This window comes from Camelus dromedarius, chromosome 5 (assembly GCF_036321535.1).
Source record: "Camelus dromedarius isolate mCamDro1 chromosome 5, mCamDro1.pat, whole genome shotgun sequence".
Lineage (NCBI taxonomy): Eukaryota > Metazoa > Chordata > Mammalia > Artiodactyla > Camelidae > Camelus > Camelus dromedarius.
Genome location: NC_087440.1, coordinates 64,101,158 through 64,120,541, shown reverse-complemented (window position 1 = coordinate 64,120,541; position 19,384 = coordinate 64,101,158). Strand labels below are relative to the sequence as shown.

Sequence of the window (19,384 nt, the reverse complement as noted above, 5' to 3'; positions counted from 1 at the left end):
TGCTTTAGTTCTACATGGCTAACAGTAAACAATGGTTATATGGCCTTTCCAAGAAAAGAACTGACTCTGGTCTGAATACAAATTGCTATTACTTACATTCTCTTATACTCCTCCTCTTCCTTCCTATACACATTTGTGTAAGACAAGAGAAACAAAATCAAAATATTTTCTATTATTCTGCTGTTTTTACTTACCTAATATTTTCACAGCATAATGAGGACTTTCTAAGACAATTCCTTCCTCTGTATCAAATATAGGGTTATCTATTCCAGTTTTTGGAGGAATTTGGGCTAGTTTCTTAAGTCTCATGGAAGAATTAAGGTCAAGTTCTTGTTTTTTCCCTTCTTCCTCTCGCCTACGCCTCATGTCCTCCTGCTGTTGCCGAATACGCTCCAACTGTGCACTTCGACGTACTGGCATCATCCTGGTGCCCAAATCTCCAGGGCAGTCAACAGCCATCTCTCGGTGCTTCTGATGTTCCTCTGGTGATGCAAGATCAACATTTTTTACTTCGCTGTCTGATTCCTCAGTAACATGCCCATTCATATGGGATGTTGTCATGGTTATCTATAAAAACCTGTACCACTTTTTATAAATCAACTTTTCCTATAAAGCCAATCTCTTGATTCTGTAGTATAAAATCCATGTTACTTCAAAAAAAAAAAAAAAAAAAACTTCTCACATCACATAATAATGCTATGGAAATGTATCCATGAAGGAAATCTAAGGGGAAAGATGGGGGGGAGAAAAGTATAAGAATCACAATATAAAAGTAGATTTTACATAGCCCCCTTCTAATCTCTATTTCTATACAATATAGAAAATATCTCGTAAGTATATATTATCTTCCTATATAGATTAAACATTTTTCCTTTCATTTTACACATCTAAGGAAATCAAAGTGTTTGGGAAAAAAAGTCCCCTCTCAATTATTTGAAGCTTATTGTTTAATTTTATAGCTGAGAAAAATGACATATTGGAAAGTTTAGTAAAGCATAAAAGTAAGAAAGTTCTGGGTACTAGTCTAGTAGAGAATAAGATACTTAAGGTATAAAGATGTTTTAGTCACCCTTATAGTTGTCTCAACACACACAGTACTTTATACCCAACTGATACACAGGGGATTGAGATAACTTCCTTGTGAACTGCTGAAGAACCTGGCACAAAGCAAGCCATACTAATGATTCAACTGAGATAAACGCAGCATTGTGTGAGACAATTCACTTTTAGGAGTTTGAGATGAAGAAGATACCCAGCAAAAAAGAAATTTTATTAGCAGCTAAGGCATCTGCAGGATAAAACCACATAAAGTGAGAAAAAGACTATGTAGGTTATCTATCATCTTTATAACTCGTCACACTAAAAAAAGGATTATGGTTAATTCTTTATGAGGATTCATTTTCTCTTCATTTTGAAAAAAAATGGTAGTATCTGTTACCACTTAAAAAGGTTATACTGCACAGCAAATAAGAACATACTGGACTTGGAGACCAGAAAACTGAATTTTAATTCTGGTCCTGCTACTTCCTCTAGCTTTATGATTTAAGACTAGTTTCTTCCTCTGAACCTCGGATTCCTTTGGAAAATTTATTCATAGACTTGCTCTGAGTTTTAAATGAGATTATCTATGTAGGTTTTAGAACTAAAAAATATTTATACTTCTATTAATTTTCAGTATTAATTTGACTCTCCTATTTTAAAAATCCTTCAACATATTTTAGACAAGGAAAATATTTTACTGGATGACACCGGCTTCTCATCAAGCCATTTTTCAGGCATTAAATAGGTAGGTTGTTTATACATGTGTAAACCCAAACATTAAATCTAATTAGCCTTCTTTTGCTCAAGACTTTAAAAATATTTACAATAATAAACCTACTACCTCCATGGGTTGAGCAGCACTTCAGTAAATACGCTGGTTAGAGAATATGCCAACTAAGCAAAAGCTGAGTTTTCAGACAATATTCCTGGGGCCAGTCAATCTTCTCTCAAACAAACATCTTGTCACAGACTGCTTAACACAAATTCACCTAGACTACCAGGAAAAATCACTAGACCAACAATCAGAAAAATAGACACAAGCTACATAAACCACTAGAATTACATTTTCACAAGAATGTTGGTAGCTTTTTCTGTCTTCTATCCAAATTTTAGCTCCTCTATTTATAACTATGTGATCCACATTTAAATATCTTATTTATCATTAAATTGACTTTTTCATTAAAATGAGAGCTTTTAGAATTATATAGACAATTCTTAAGTTTTATATCTTGATTATATGCAAATGCAAATTCAGCAAATTTAATATTTTCATTACAAGTAAGCAGAAATTTGTCTAGGAGTTACTGCAGTACTTATTTTTAATTCTAAAAATCTAGGAATGTATACACTCTCAGAAAATTACAACTCTCAACTTTCTCTATTTACAATATTTAAGGGATATTAAAAATCATATTTAATCATGAGTATTTTTATTTATATATATACTAGTCTACAAAAATTATGATCTGAAATTAAAACTTAGCTTGAAAACGATAAGGCTGTGTCCATATTCACTATACTAGACCACAGGGAGAAAATTATAATTAGGCAAGAGAAACTGGGCAGAGGGATCGAAATCAAGAGTTCTTATGCTTGGACTATGATCATGCTTATCCACCTGGATCTAGTCTTTTACTCTCAGAAAAACTTTTGCAACCTGATATTATTAGTCATTTAAAACTCCATTTTGGTCATTTCCCTTAGAATATTCCTAGTCTACTGGGAGAGAGAGCAACGAAAACGGATGATTATTCTCCCCGGTTGACTTCTCCTCATTCAATTCTAAGTTTGTTACAGACAAGGGTCATGAATGTCTTATTTTACCCCAATTCTTAACACAATACATGTTATACAGGAAATGCCCAGTAACTAGTTGTTCAACTAAACTTAGAAATGTCATACATTCGCAAAGACGACAGACTCTAGAATTTAGTCTGTGGTAAAAAGTCATAGCAAATACTTAAAAGCATAAGGATACATTTCTTTGAGCAGCATTTAGAACAGTCTGTTCCAGGCAGAGGGAGTCACTTGACCAATAAGAAGAGAACACAAAAATATGGCACTTTCAGAAAGTAGAATAGAATGCAAAGAAGGCTGGATGGGATAAGGGGAGTATGTCATATATGAATAATGATAGAACTGGAAAGGCAATCAGGAGGCCAGATGAAGAAGAGTAACAGCTAAAGAGTTTGACTTTTATCCTGAAAGTAGTAAGAATCATTACAGGATTTAAAGCAGGGGATAAGATGATCACACTTTTGGAGAAATATTACTCTGGAAGAAGAGTAGAGGATAGACTGTAAGGTGGCAATGAGACCAGTTTGAAGGCAATCGTAAAAAATAGGGTCTTTAACTAAGACTGAGAATGAAGAAAAGTAATATTAAAGAAATATGTAGGTTACAGAATTACTAAAACTTGGCCCCTGTGTTTCATACAGCAGGGCAAAGAGGAGGGAGAGAAGGACGTAGTAATAGTAGTAGTATTAACTACAACATTTACTGAGCGCATAATTACATACCAGACACAACTGCAAGCACTTTACACAGTATTCACTTATTTAATCCTCATTATACTTTAAAAGGAGGTCCAAATATGCCTGTTTTATAGAGGAGGAATGGGGACTGAAACAGGCCTTGAAGACAGGGTGAAGGAAAAGGCCATATGAACAAAAGACAGAAAAATTAAATATGTGGGAAAAGCACAAACAAGGCTAGTTGAACTAAAGCAGTCAGCTTGTACAAGAGAATAGTAGCTAGAAAATCTGACTGGGTCCAGTTTATGAAAGGTCTTAAATATAACTCCTAATCTCAAGGCAGTAAGAAGGTCATCAAAGATTTAGAAAAGAGGGGTAGTTTGTACATAAATTTAACTGAGCACCTAACCTCTGGCTAGGTTCTAGGTAACAGAGACAGGATTCCCGTGCATTAGTTTATGTACCCAAACGTCCTATAGGGATCTGGAAATTAATGTGTCCAGAATTAAGTTCATATTTTCCTTTAATCCCCTCATATTATCCTTGATGCTTTTCCTTTATTCTCAGTTCTAATTAATGCCACTGTATCTACTCCGTTATTCAAGATAGCACAATGTGTAAAAAAGTACGGGCTCCAGAACCAGACTGCCTAGGATCTAATCTTTGCCTACTTTCAAGTCTCAGCTCAAATACATCCTCTTCTGGATTTCCATAATTTATCAAACTGGAACCCCACAATGTGCCTCCTCTGGAATCCCACAACCCCTATCACATCTCTGATCAAACTCAACTACAGCTGTTTGCATCTCTATCTGTCTGCCCCACCAGACTAAAAACCCTTGGAAGTCAGGAACCATGCTGACTCATCTCTAAATATGTGACGCTGCCCAGCACAGGGCCAAGCAAACTGGAGGCTTCAGAATATGAACTCAGGCAGTGTGACTTCATGGCCACTGTCTTTGGGTCACTAGATGGACGGCAATGTCATTAACTAAGATGGAGAATACAGGAGAAGGAGAATTAGATAAAAGGGGAGAGAAATTAAAGGGTATTAAGGGTTTAGTCTTGGACACATTAATTTCAAGGTGACAATACGTCATACAGGTAAATGATCTTATTCATCTCTATAGCCTTGATAACTAGTAAGGGATGAATGTTTAATTAAGCATATGAGCAAATTACTCCTTTGTTCAGAACCTCTGATGGCTTTCATACTGCTTAGAGAATAGAGTCCAAACTCACAAGGCAAATTCACACTTCCTAACTGTATCTTTCCCTACTTTCCTGTATGAGCCTTCTAAGTTAGCTTCCTCATTTGTGCCTGCCTATCCCAAATCCTTCTCTTCCTGCCAAAATGCCTTAGGAACTAAGAAATATGAACCGCTTCTCCTTTCACCTTTTGCTTTCACGATCTACCACAAGTCCCTATTCCTTCAAGAAATCTTTCCTTGGTTAAATAATCACCTTGGTTAAATAATGATCTCACCATACCAACACTCCAAAAGACTTCATAATGCTCACAAGATAATTCATGAGGTCCATGACTGATTCAAAAGTTCTTCCAGAATCAAAAAAACTGTTATGTTCCATAGATTCAGCATTAAAGATCATTACAATTTTTAAACAGGCACACCATGAATATTCTAGCTCATTTATATAGACAACACATATCAATAAACAATGAAAAAGTTCCAGTCCAAAGGAATTATATTCCCACTCTCCAAAACAAACAAAAATTAAACAAATAAAAACCAAACAGTCCTTTGTTTGACAATGCAGAGACTGGTAAATGACTGAACTACTGAACGAGAGAATTACCTCCTTATATGAAAATAAAAGACTGCCTTATGCAGACAATGTAGTTACGAGTTGCTGGCCCTAAGAGTATTCCTCTTTTCTCAATCCTCTAATTATAAACAAATTGTTTTAAAAATTCCTCAAAGGCCCACATTTCAAATCCTCCTCAGAGCCCCAGCTTATAACCCCCCACCCCCTGGGGAAAAAAAAATAGGAGAGAGAAATTTAAAAAAATTAAGCAATACTCTTTACATATTCCACAAAGCAAGAAAATGAATTTTCAGGTTGGCAAGCCAAAGCTGTTTCAGTGCTAATTTGAAACTAGTGGAGAAGAAAGGATTTTGCTTATGTGGACTGGATATAGAAGAAGTAGGTAAAAAGGAGATAAATAAGCTCCAAAAAGTATAAATGCTTGAGACTGGGGGGCCTGCAATAACCTGGGGGACACAGGCCCACTGAAAACTCCACACCAAGAAACAGAACCACGTGTGAGAGCTGGGAAACATGAACTGTGAGCAAGAAGACAATTTCCTACATAATCAGTATCCTAACTTTTAGACAGAGGTAAATGTAAAACATACACTTCATATTCATAAACAAAGTTGGTCTATACTAGAACTCTAAATTTGTTTCCAATTCATCCTTCTTCCCCTTCTCCCAGAAGTAATGCCCTTTGACCAGCAGCTGGGAAGTCTCATTTTAAGTGATCAGCATTCCTCTGACATTCTAAGAAGTTGCACTATTTGTTTCCATAGAAACAGCTTTGTCAGCTAACACAAAATTCAGGCCAAGAAGAGTGAAAAGAACTTACATTATGCAAATTGGAAAGTCCTCGTCTACTATCCTCTTAGTTCCTCTTCTCTGGTTTTTCACAGAACTCAGACTAACTTTCTTACTCTGTAAAACAGAAAAGAGACAAGTGTAAAAGTCTGCAATGTTTTTCAGAGTGAGGGAATGGGAAAGAAAGGTTAATTCAATATGACATCCAATTCTGTTTGCAGATGGTTAGGATTTCTTAGTATAAAGTAATAAAAATGCACACATATCCCCATCTCTACTGAACACCAAATAAAATCAATGTAAATTACCTGAAGTTAATGATGAGAAAGAGGTAAATATAACTGGTTTAAAAGCTTTTAAAAAAGGGCAAGACCCTTTTGTAGATTATTTTTAATGACATTTTTGACCTCTAGGTAAGGCTTAACAAAAATGTAATGTGTTTTTCTTTGTTTTAACTATAACTTTGGATCAATATAACTATATAGTTTGGATCAATTTTACAACTGGATCAATTTTAAACTGTATAGTTTCATGAGGCCAAGAAGATGCGAAGTTTAGGATCCAAAAAGGTCCAGAAAAAATCTGACAGGAGCCACAGTTAATTCAGACAGGGAAATGTTGATGCGACACTAAAGACCAAGACAGAAGAGGATCCCATCCTAATGAAGATTATATTCTGGCAGAGTAACAGATAATACAAAACAAACATACAATAATATGACTTCAGATAAAGGATTACAGAGAAAGTAAAACCGGGTTATATAATAGACAATGATCTTTAGAAGAGGAAACATTAGATAAGATGACCACAGAAGGCCTATTTTAGGTGATAACTGAACTGAGACCTGAATGGGGGGAAAAAAAGTCAGCTGTGGGAAGATCCAGAAATAAAGGGTTCCAGGTTGAGGGAACAGAAACTACATAAGAATGTCACCAAGAAACTCAATTTCAATATATCCCCAACTGATCTCAACTTCCCTACTATTGTTAATTATATCCCTATCTCCAAGATCTTCCTCAAGCCTTATTATCCAGTTGCCAAGAGCTGTGGATTCCACAAGGTTTTTAGAATCCATTGAAGAGGTGCAGAATAAGCCATCCCAAAATATGCCACTAAAAGACACTGTTAAGAAAATGAAAAGTCAAGCATAAAAAGGGAGAAATGTTTGCAAAATATATTCACTATAAATGCTCTAATGACTCAGTAAGTCAAATTTTCCAATTTTTTAAGAGGCAAAAGACTTGAACGCTTACCAAACAAGATACATAAATGGCAAAAATAAACAGTTGGAAAGATACTCAACATCATTAATCATTAGGGAAATGATAATTAAAACTACAGTAAGATACGGGGATAAGAATAGACAGAAATTGATGGAACAGAATTAAGAGTCCACAAATAAACTCTCATATTTACAAGCAACTGATTTTCAACAAGGGTGTCAAGATAATTAAATGGGAAGAAAACAAGTCTCTTAAAATGGTGGTAGGGCAAATGGATATTCACAAGCAAAAGATGAGGTTGGACTCTTTACCATAATCAAAAATTAACTCAAAATGGATTAAAGACACACATGTAAGAACCCTATAAAACTTTAAGAAGAAAACAAGCATAAATCTTCATGACCTCAAATTAGGCAATGGTTTCTTAAGACAGGACATTAAAAGCACAAGCAACAAAAGGAAAACAGATAAATTAGACACGATCAAAATCTAAAACTTTGTGCTTCAAAGGACATCAAGAAAGTGAAAAGACAATCCCACAATGGGAGAAAACTTTTGCAAATCATTTATTTGATGGGGGACTTGTATCTACAATATAGAACAAATACTTGTGAAACTCTGCAATAAACAGACAAATAGTCTGCTTTTAAAGTGAAAAGAGGACCCGAAGAGACAGTTCTCCAAAGAAGATAAACAAATGGCCTTATTAAATAAATACATGAAAAGATACTCAACATTATCAGTCATCAGAGAAAAGTAAATCAAAACCATGAGACACCACAACACCCACAAGGATGGCTAGAAACAAAAAGATAAGTGCTGATAAGGATATGAGGAAACTGGAACCCTCATACACTTCTGTTGGGAATGTCAAATGATGCAGCCACACTGAAAAAGTCAGGCAATTCCTCAAGAGGCTAAACAAAGTTACTATATGCCCCAGCAATTCCACTCCTAGGATACAACCAAGAGAAATAAAACAAAATCCATACAAAAACCTTATATAAAAATGTTCACTGCAGCATTTATTAATACCAAAAAGTGGGAAAACCCCCAGATGTCTATCAATTGATGAATGGACAAATAAGATGTTGTATATCCATAATGAAATATTATTGGGTAATAAAAAGAAAGTACTAATACACGCTACAATATTGATGAAGCTTGAAAACAGAGCGAAAGAAGCCAGTCACAAAGGACCACATACTGTATGATTCCACTTATGAAATGTCCAGAATAGGCAAATTTAGAGAAAGTAGATTAGTGACTGCATAGAACTGGGTGTGGAAGTGGAGGAGATTATGGCTAAGGGGTGCAGATTTCTCTTGAGGGGTAATGAAAATGTTCTAAAATTGACTGTGGTGATGGTTGCACAATTCTGAATATACTAAAAGTCACTGAATTGTACACTTGAAATGGATGAATTGTATTTCTTATATGAATTACATCTCAATAAAGCTGTTAAAAAACACAATGAAATACCATTACAAAGACAACAAATGGCTAAAATTAAAAAGACTGGCAATACTAAGCTTTGGAGAGGATGTGGAGAAACTGAAACCTTCATACTGGTGAGAATGTGAACTGACAAGTCAGTTTGACAGTTTCTCAAAAAGTTAAACATACACTTATGATATAACCTAGTGATTCCATACAAGAGAAAAACATTTTTATTTGTAAAAACAAAGATTTATATGGAATATTCACAGAAGCATTATTAATAATAATAGCTTAAAATTGGACACATCTAAATGTCCTTCAGCTGGTGAATGGATAAATAAAATATGGAATACTATTCAGTAATAAAAAGAATGAACTACTGCTATATGCAACACAGATGGCTTCAAAAACATACTGCTAGACACAAGAGTATATACTGTATGATTCTAGTGTATGAAACTTCTAGGAAAGGCAAAATTAGTGCTAATAGAGAGAGCAGTTTACTGGGTTCCTGGAAATGGGGGTGGGAGCAGAAATTGGCCACAAAAGGAGATAAGGGAATTTTTTTTATGTGAAGGAAGTACAATAAATTTAATTTCAGTAATATCTACATGAGGATATAAACTTCCTGAAACTCAAACTGTACCTGTAAAACATGTGAATTTTATGGAATATAAATTATACCTCAATAAAGTTGTCCTCAAAATTCATCAAATTGAACACTTAAAATTAGTGAATTTTAATGTAAATTATACCTATTGAGTTGATTTTAAATTATACACTTAAAATTGCATCTTATTACATGTAAATTATATCTCAATGAAACACAATTATAAAAAATATTGCACATTCCAAAAAAAAGTCATACACTGACATCACATAAAAAACCCTATTCACTCAATAAATGTTTAACTCAATGCACAAATTTTAGTTTTTAACAATGAATGGCTGACACAACATCTTCACAGAGCAGGAACTTAGCTATACTTAAAACTAAGTAAATACAAGTCAAAACTCATTATTTTTTATTACTGAATAGTATTCTATATTTTATTTAGTTTATAGAATTAACCCTTGAACAACACAGGATATAGGGGTACCAACAACCCTCTGTGCAGTGGGAAATCCGCGTATAACCCATAGTCAGTCCTCAGTACAGGTGGTTCCTCCATATCCACAGGTCTGCATTCATGGATTCAATCAATCACGGACCCGCAGTACTGTAGTATTTACTACTGAAAAAACACTACCTGTGAATGGACTTAGACAGTTCAAACCCATGTTGTACAAGGGTCGACTGTATTTGGGCTGGTCATGAAAGTATTTAGCTCAGAAATTATTACTGACATAATAAGCAAAAATATATAAACTCACCAAAGATTAAGGAAAACTAGTTTTTTAATTATTCTTCACAGAGAACTAAAATATTGTACTTTTTAAAATAAAAAATATTTGAAGTAAACCAAGTTCAATAGGTACAATGTAAAAAAAATGTTTTTTTCAGCTACAAAACAGATTTACACAACTGACAAATCAAGCCCCTGAAATTAAGAAAAAGACCAAGCGCAAATATCCTGGGTTTAGTTTTTAACATCCTGATGAGTCCTGTAATAAGGGTATTTCTAAAATTCTACCTAGTTCATGGTTTAGGTTTCAGATGAAGGTAACTTTATTAATCATCCAGATAACTGCATTCCAAAGAAGCCATTGTTATCCTCATAGCTTTAAAACTAACCATGTTTAGAATGTACTATGCCAGATAAATTTATAAAAAATGAAGCAAAATTCCTTTAATTGGAAAAAAAAAACTTTAAAGTAGAAATCAAATGAGTTAAGATTTCAAAGTGAAGTAGGGGTAACATATATTATAACTTAAGGCCACGTAAGTCATCTGCTCTCACAGATAAAAAAAAGAATGATGTGATTTCTGACACTCATTTCAACTGGGTATAAATAAGGTAATATCAGTAGCTTAGAAGACAAATCTTTCTCAGATGAAAACTTTCAGAGACTTGCAGCTCTGAATATTCCTGGCAAAACCTGTATAGAAAACTCATCTACAAAAGAAAGATTTTGTTTGCAAGTTCCTATTCTTGTCCCATAATTTTAAGCCATACAATTGCCTCGACACAAAAATAAAAAGACAACATGGAAAAAATAGCTGGAAAAGTAGTGCTGCATTTATAATTTGTTAAACATCTATATCCTGAAGTATTTATTTACCAAAGTTTATCAAATACTTATTTGTAAATATCATTTTGACTGTCTATTTAAACATTTTTGGATTACAGTGGTCCTCAACCAAGAGTGCTTCTGCCTTCCACTCGCCCCCCAACAGGAGAATTTTGACAATATCTGGACATATTTTTTTATTGTCAGGACTGGATTGAGGGGTGCTACTGGCATCTACTTAGCAGAGGCCAGGGATGCTGCTAAATATGCACAGGATAATGCCCCCGAAAGAGTTATGCAGTCCAAAATATGTCAATAAATGCCAACGTTGAGAGACCTTGAGTTAAAAAAGCAAACACGAACCCAAATTTGAGGCATTCACTCATTCAATAATTTTCAGTAAGGTTCTCATACTTCCAAGACAAAACTTTAAATAGTCAACTTCCTTGCTAACCACCTAACAGCTTATTTTCACTTTTGTGTTCCAACTCTTTTTCAAGTACTGTTGGTTTCCAAACAATAAATACCGAGGCTGAAAGATCCTTAAATATCAACTAATCTAGTATTTTTCAAAATGTTCAGGAAAGGATTTTGAGGGTCATCTTAGCAGTGGATAGGAAAATAAGAGCAGAAGTTCATTTTTGTCTTTCTTTTTAAGGTTCAAAGAGTAAGAAGGTCTGCTGACTTAAATGTTTAAATAACAAAACCTTAACCTGATGAATAACTCTTGTTTTACCAATGATGAAGAAAGGCCCAGAAAATTTAAGTCACTTGCCAAGGTGGCAAAGGTCAATAAACCCTGAAATTCAACAAGGTAATAAATGATTGCCATCAAGACAGCAACAGAGTAAATGGAATAAAAACTACTGCCAAATAAATTGCCTTACATTGTATACTGGAACCTGAGTGGGGAAGCAAATGCAATTTTAGTAATATATTCCAGCAATGATACATTCCCCTCCCTGCTCCCCCCCATCAAATGTTTACAATCTAGCCAGAGACTAAACATGCATATAAAATGATAGTCACATTAAGAGTGGCCCAAACAAGTTAAGGCTGAAAAAAAAGTATAGACAAAACATTTAAGGGTCAAGCTAAGTATTATTTACTGACTCTCTGTGTGCTGACATTGTGCTACCATACTTTATATAATTAATTCTCAACAATCCTACAAATTTAAGTACTACTGTTATCCCCAAAGACAAATGAGAAGACAGGTTTAAAGAAGCAAAGTATTTTACCCAAAGAGCACCTCAAAATAAACACTCAACAGTTGTAACAGGAACTCTTGTGTATACGGTTTCAAGTCCTTTGTATCATATAATCCTTACAACATCCTTGTATGTTATTTTACAGAGGACAAAAGTAGAATGATTATTTAAATGGTTTTGAGTAAGCAGTGATGGTGATGTTGGTTAGTATTAATAGAAGTAAAAGCAGTAGCACTTTTTGCCAGGCAAGGTGCCAAGAATTTCACATGTATCATTCTCATTCAGTCCTTCCAACTCCTCAAAGTTATCCTCAGCTTACAGATGTGGAAAACAAGTATGAAGAGGTTAAGTTGCTTCCCAAGGCCATAAACCCAAATGGCAGAGCCAAGTTCATATCAAGTCTGTATGACTTCAAAATAGAAGCTCTTCATTTCTGCCATACTTTTATTTAGTCTTATCTGATACTAAAAGGAAAGAAAGAAAACTTCTATTGATTATTCTCAGTGAAGGGTTTTGAACCTTCCTTCACTCGTCCATAGAGATCCTCTCTTTTAAACAAAGAAATTCTATGTAAAATACATTTTCAAATCCAAATACCTAATAGTCTCTTCTTACCTTTCTATGCCTAAAAATTTAACTTTGGCTATATGTATTCCCAGGGACCAATGGGACTGCATAATGAATAATCATTCACCCTGTTCCTTTACAAATCTGGATATTATCCTGTTACAGCAGTCACTTTGCAGTATTAAGAAGAGTTGGAGAAACAAACATCATTTTTTTAACTAGATGATAGTAAGTTCCCTATATTATTATGTAATATTCTATGAAATGAAAAGTATTATTTTTTTAATTCAGTGGGAAAATTCTCCATTTGCTTATTATATCAAACAGAAAGCTGAAGGTCTTTGGTGATATTCAAGACCACACGCTCATAGCAGGAGTTGGCTAAAAGCCAAACAGTATCAAAGATATCAAATGGTTGGTTACTTGAACTGCCCCATTATCACCTTCAACAACTTGGTAATGCAAGATTAAATGCATCCAAAAAGTTAGAAAAGTTTCTGAAAAAGGCCCTAAGACAAAAGGTAATTTACAACATTTTCAAACCGACTAGAAATGGATTTTTAAACTTGTGGGATAAAATTACTTGCAATATGGCTTTTCAGTAATATTGCTACCAATCAAGGATATATATGGCCTAGCTGGAGAACAAGAACAGTCCTGATAAGGAACAGAGCCAGTGTAAGAGATAGAAGATAAAGCCAGAACTGACTCTGAATGCTAAGCTAAACTGTTTGAACATTCTCCTGCAAGCAATGGGAGACTATGGGTTTCTGAGTTTAAAAAAGAACCAAAATAATTGGTTTTTTAGAAAGTTAAATCTACTCTACACTGTAACCAGAGCTGACTAGGGGAAATTTAAGTAGAGCAGCCAATAGAGACAATGTGTTAATACTTTATGCATGGGAGGATAAAGGAAATAGCAGAAGAAAGGAAAAGAGATAATTTCAAATAATGCTTATAGTAAAGGATGATTTCACAGGCTTTGGAGACCAAGAACCAAATAAAATTCTAAAATACTGAGCATGACAATTGAACCTGGCAGAAATTATGGGACCTTAAAATAGGAAAATTCAAAATTCAAATTATTCTTTTTTTCTCCTTGGGAGGGAGAGAAAGGGGATGGGGGAAATCGGAGAGATGATAAATCCCATTTTAGAAGTACTGCATTTAAAGAGGGAATTCTGGTAGGCTATTAATTGAGACAGGGAACCAAAGGGGACAGGTTAAAAATGAAATTTGTAAGTAATTTACATATTCACATCTTATATTTGTAAAGCTTTTCAGTTTCTATAGTAAATTCAAGCACATTATCTCATTTGATTTCTACAGGTGCCCTAAAAGGTAAGCAAATCAGATATTCCCATTTTTTAGAAGATATGGAGGCTCTGCAAGTTAAGCCACAAAACTACAAGTAATAGAACAGGAACTAAAATCCAGATTCGTGAACCTGTATATGGATCCACAGTGCTAAGTTATATCCTATACCATACTGACTATAGGCTTCCTTTCAAAAATCACATAATTACATCATTCTTTTACCTTTAAAATATGATTATAGAAAACTCATCTTTCCTCCTCAACTGACTGCTTCATGAAATGAATTTTAATCTGATAATTAATTTCACTGATATATGTTAACAGACAATTTTACTATGGTGCCAGATTATAGCCGCATAACATCTATTGCTCAGCTTCCACATACTCAGTTGGCCAAGCAGCAGAGGTAGTCAAGTGGAGAAGCAGAAGAAATCCAAGTGAATCTTCCTACTTATTTGAAAAGTGAAACTAAGCTACCAACATTCCACCTTCCTACTAACATTTAAAAAATGTTATTTTCTACTTTGGATTGTTCCAATTTCAGTATATGCTGCCAAAGTGAGCTACACTATCTTGACAAACTGTTTTAATAATAAAATATTAATGTATAGCTTGAAAAATGAGTACCATAAAAATACAATAGACTAGTTCCTGTGAGATTCCCCCTGGGGTCAAATTCAAGTACTGAAAATCATAACCTTGTAATATCCCTAAATATGTTAATAACTAATTATACCAACTCCCACCAATTCTCCTTCCATATACCTACCCCCAGCTTCTCCTTTCTCATACTACTACCTTAAATCATATATACATTATTTCTTTCATGGGTTTTTACTATGAACTTCTTTAAATAGTCACCCAAACTCTCTAGCTCCCAATCATTTTATTTTACCCAGTACTGCCTGATGAACTTTCCTGAAGCACACCTATTATGAAGTGCCCCTTTCTAAAGTTTTTGTTGCCTTTCCCCTATCTTAAGCTACTGTTTACTAGAGGTTTACTAAGTACCACTCATTCACTGAGCTAAGCACCCAGCATGCAACATCCGGTTTAACCCTCACAACCATTTCCTTGTTCAATTTTGTAATTTTGCAAAGATAAGTAACTTGGCCAATGTCAAAAGCTAAAAGTGGGGGAGGGTACAGCTCAGTGGTACAGTGTATACCTAGCATGCATTAGGCCTAGGTTCAATCCCCAGTACCTCCATCAAAAATAAACATATAAAAACTATTACCCCCCCTCAACAAAAAAACAAAAAGAAAAGAAAAGAAAAAGCTAAATGGCATAGCTGGGCCTCAAACTGAAGTCTGTGTGACTCTGGCACTTTAACAACTATTCTGTAGAACACATTTCAAATTCGTTAGCCTGGAATTCATGACTCCTCTTAGTCCTAGAATACTTTTCCCACTTTTTTTCTCTCTCCTCTATCTTGGGAATCAAACTACAGTTGACCCTTGGAACAACATGGTTTCAAATTGCACAGGTCCATTTATGTGCAGATTTTTTCCAACAGTAAATACTACAGAATGACAGGATCCAAAGTTGGTTGATACGGAGGAGGTTGATACAGGGAGCAGACTATAAATTATACTCAGATTTCTGACTGGGTGGAGGGGGAGTGTTGTTAAAGGGTCAGCTGTACTTGCCATTTCCAGTATAAGCCCTGCAAGTTCTCTCTTCCACAAGATTTACGGTTTCTTATACCTGGTAAAAAATCCTTTTTATCCATTAAAATTTTCCTCTTCCACTAAATGTCTTATGAAATCTCCCTTAATCCTGCCTGCTTGCTCCCATCCACAACTTACCCTACCCTTCTAGGGTACTTAACCTGTGCCTCTGCTGTAGCATTTTACATATACATTTCACTCTCCCCATAAGTTATACTTCACTTTTTAGTTAAATCACTAATAAATCCCTATATTCCCTGGTAGAAAAATTGATATACTTTTTAATGTACATATTCAAACAAACCAGGTAACTTATTTATTTCTTTTTTTTTAGTGACATCCCTTCTGGAGCCCTCCATTCTCCAGCTCTAAACTGGCTGTTTTCTCTTTGCCCCGATCCACTCATCATCTTTCTCCATCAGCTCCACATCCAAGAAGGCTGACCTTCACAGACAGCATTACCTATGTTCTCCTGTCCTCTAGCCTCCCATGGGTTCAGCCAGGGGGAAGTACCCATAGGGAGGGAGGAGAGTGGTTGAGTTCTTCATTCCCCAGCTTCCTTCTGCAGTTTGGTAGGCGGTATGTTCCTCCAAGGCCTCATTTCTCACCAGGTGGCTCCTCTTTATAGCAGCAGCTCTTATAAAACCAATAACTACTTTCTCCCTTGCTCTTTTAGGCCCAGGTTTAGCAGGCTGACTGAGGTTTCTAACCCTGGGATGCTTCACCATCCTTTTAGCTACCTTAACCCAACCCACACCCTAGTGAACGGTCCACTGATTACCAAACTCCCTCGCATTACTCAGGCTAGTTTTGCCATCTGTTTTCTGCATGGAATCTTACAAAAACATGCTCCAGTCTGAATTTATTCTCTAAGTCATCCGCATTTGTTCATCTTTGCCCTGAGAAATTCTTCCTTCTCTACTCCCTTCTTTTTGAGAGACCTCCAAAAGAGTCTTAAGAAAGGGTATAGGAGGTAAATTTTTTAAGACCTTGATTTACTTGGTACTAGAGCAGATCACATCCTCTTTGAGTTACGCTTTTGCATCCTTGTCCCGAACCTTAATTCCTCACAGCTTCTCAAGACTTCTGGCTCTGCCTTTTTGTTGTTTTCTGCAAGTAAATATTTATAGTGAGAGTGGCCTTTTTCTTCCAATTAGAATGGGAAGAAAAAAGGTAGCCTAAATATGTAAAAATATTGACTTTGGTATAAGGTTTCTGTGTGTCTTTGAGCGACCAATCATGCCCAGTGTTGGAGACAAAACAAGAAAACAGACATTATGTACTGCTTATACTATAAATCAGCACAATGTTATAGAGGACAATTTTGCACCTATGTATCAAATTTTTAAAAATAAACCCTCATTATCAATTCCTTTTCTAGAAATTTATCCAATAAAGTATGTCTGGAACCATTTGAGTATGTTACTCTACTTTTTCAACTGTAAAGTTAATGAAAGATAAATACAGATCAAGTATTTCCAACCAAAATTTACCATTCTAATTGAGATGTGCCATCAGTGTAATATACATTCCAGATTTTGAAGACACAGTGTGGAAAAAAATGTAAAACATCTCATTAATTATTTTTTTTATTTAATTCACGTAGAGATGGTAATTTTTTATACATTGTGTTAAACAGAATATACTATTAAAATGAATGTCACCTGTTTCAAAATTGTTTGATGTGGCTAGTAGAGCATGAAGCTCTATGTGAACTGACATGAACAAAGGCAAGTGAATAAAGTAAGCTTCAGAATGGTGTTTATGTATCATCCCATTTTTACACAAATGCACATAAAAGTATGTTTATAAAATTATTAACAAAAAATCTGGAAGAATATGTGCAATACTGTTTTCACTTAATGTCTCTGAAAAAGATAATATAACTCTTAAGTCTTACTTCCTACTTATACTTCTGAACAATTTGAATATCTTACAAAATATTAACAAAAATTACTTTTGTAATATGGGGGAAAAACACATAGATAAACTTTTTTGAAAGAAAAAATATAGAAACTTTAAACTACAACTATCTTCTTAAAATACCTAAAAATTAGCAGAAGCAATAAAGCTCTTTCAAGATTTCTAGCACCATTAGGGAAAGAGTAGAAATCAAAACATTATCCCTAAGACCCTAAACTATTTTTACAAACAATGCAACAATAAGTAAGGATTTCTAAATAAAGCACTTAAACAATCACTAGGATCATGACTCTTTGGTGGGCAGGACTTCTTCCTCTGTAACACAAAAAATGAATATGTTACATCTTAAATTTAAAAATGAGAGGAAACCAGTTCACCAAAGGAAAAAGAGCATTAATTTTAAGAAGAATTCCAAAAGGGACCAATAACACTTTGCAATACAGTAAGTTCATAATTTTGACTGCATCAATTCTCTCAGCACAATGACAAATTCAAAGAATCCTGATTACCAAACTCACATGACTATTGCTTTGTCTTTCTAGCTGCCTATTTCTATGCCTATTTTATATAGATCTTCTCCTTTAATCTTGGGGGTCAATCCTTTAGTCAGTTACTTTCCCTGAAACACATGTGTCCCAAGTTTCAGGTCTCTAAAAATACAATATAATACAATATAAGGACACCAACTTTTGACCTCTAGTGATTCATAGCTTACTAGAGAAAAACTATATTCCAAAGGTCAGCAAATTAGTAGATGATTACCTCTGCCTAGATGGCTTACTGGTATGCAATTCAACAACTGGCCATTAAAAAAAAAGAGAGAGAGAAACAGAATAATTTTCCACATCACTGAAGAAATATCACACAACCATTTCAGAGTTATTAGAACAAGAAATCAATAATCAATAGAGTGTATTTTCAGAACCAGAAGTATAGTTGTATCATCAAAACAGGTAAGGAGAAGATCTGGGAAGGAAGAAGACTGATGAAGATACAAGTGTCACAAAATTTAGAATACACTGAACTTCTAGTACTAAAGAATTGCTGACTGAGGTTATGAGTCATGTTCTGATTTCCAGCAGTCTTAGAAGGCAGGAAGACATAAAGGGGATATTATGCAGTAAGAAATACGAACAAAAGGTCAATCTTAAAAATTACTGTACAGAAATCCTATCGTTTTAAACGGTTACTAAATTACACTTTCATTCAACAATGTTAAGTACCCATCTGGTACAAAAATGTGGGATAGTCATTGGCAAGAAAAAGATTGCTAAGTCAGAGGTCTTATCCTTAAGGAACCTAAAATCTAGTATGGAAAAATAGATAAGTAAACAAGCAAGCAAAAAGACAAAACCTCTATACAACTGCAGTGATACTTGGTAAGTGCTGTACTACAACTGCAGAAACCGCTACAGGAATTACCTGCAGAGGAAGAGCATCCTAAGAAAACTTGTAGAAATGGGAAAGAACGTTAAGACCCAAGACAGATATGAAAGGCTTCTATTACACCAAAGGGAAAAAGTAAACAAAATATTAATGCAAGCACATGACATGAATAAAATTAAATGCTTTCTAAACATAAGATTTTAAATCTCCATAATGAAACTCAACTCTGCAAAGTGTTATTTTTTAAGTCTATTTAAAAATGTGTAGTCAAAATGACCTAGTAAAAAAACACCCTAGAGTAATGCTTGAGAGTCAATAAGAGAAACTGAGAAGGCTGAGTAAAACTTGATCTCACTACACATGTAAGCTGTTTATAAATAGG

General features: G+C 34.7%; 1 protein-coding gene across 2 annotated transcripts in view; it reads right to left on the bottom strand.

Moving 5' to 3' along the window:
• PALS1 (protein associated with LIN7 1, MAGUK p55 family member) overlaps positions 1 to 19,384 on the bottom strand; it is a 78,468-nt gene that overhangs the window by 46,005 nt on the left and 13,079 nt on the right. The window contains exons 2-3 of one of the 2 annotated variants that reach the window (XM_031453896.2): positions 6,124 to 6,209; positions 195 to 723 (exon numbers count right to left, since the gene is read on the bottom strand). In XM_031453896.2, coding sequence (XP_031309756.1) covers positions 195 to 561 — 367 coding nt within the window. In that variant the 5' untranslated portion in view covers positions 562 to 723; positions 6,124 to 6,209. The remainder of the gene's footprint in view (positions 1 to 194; positions 724 to 6,123; positions 6,210 to 19,384) is intronic. The other variant, XM_031453897.2, reaches the window with a different exon arrangement.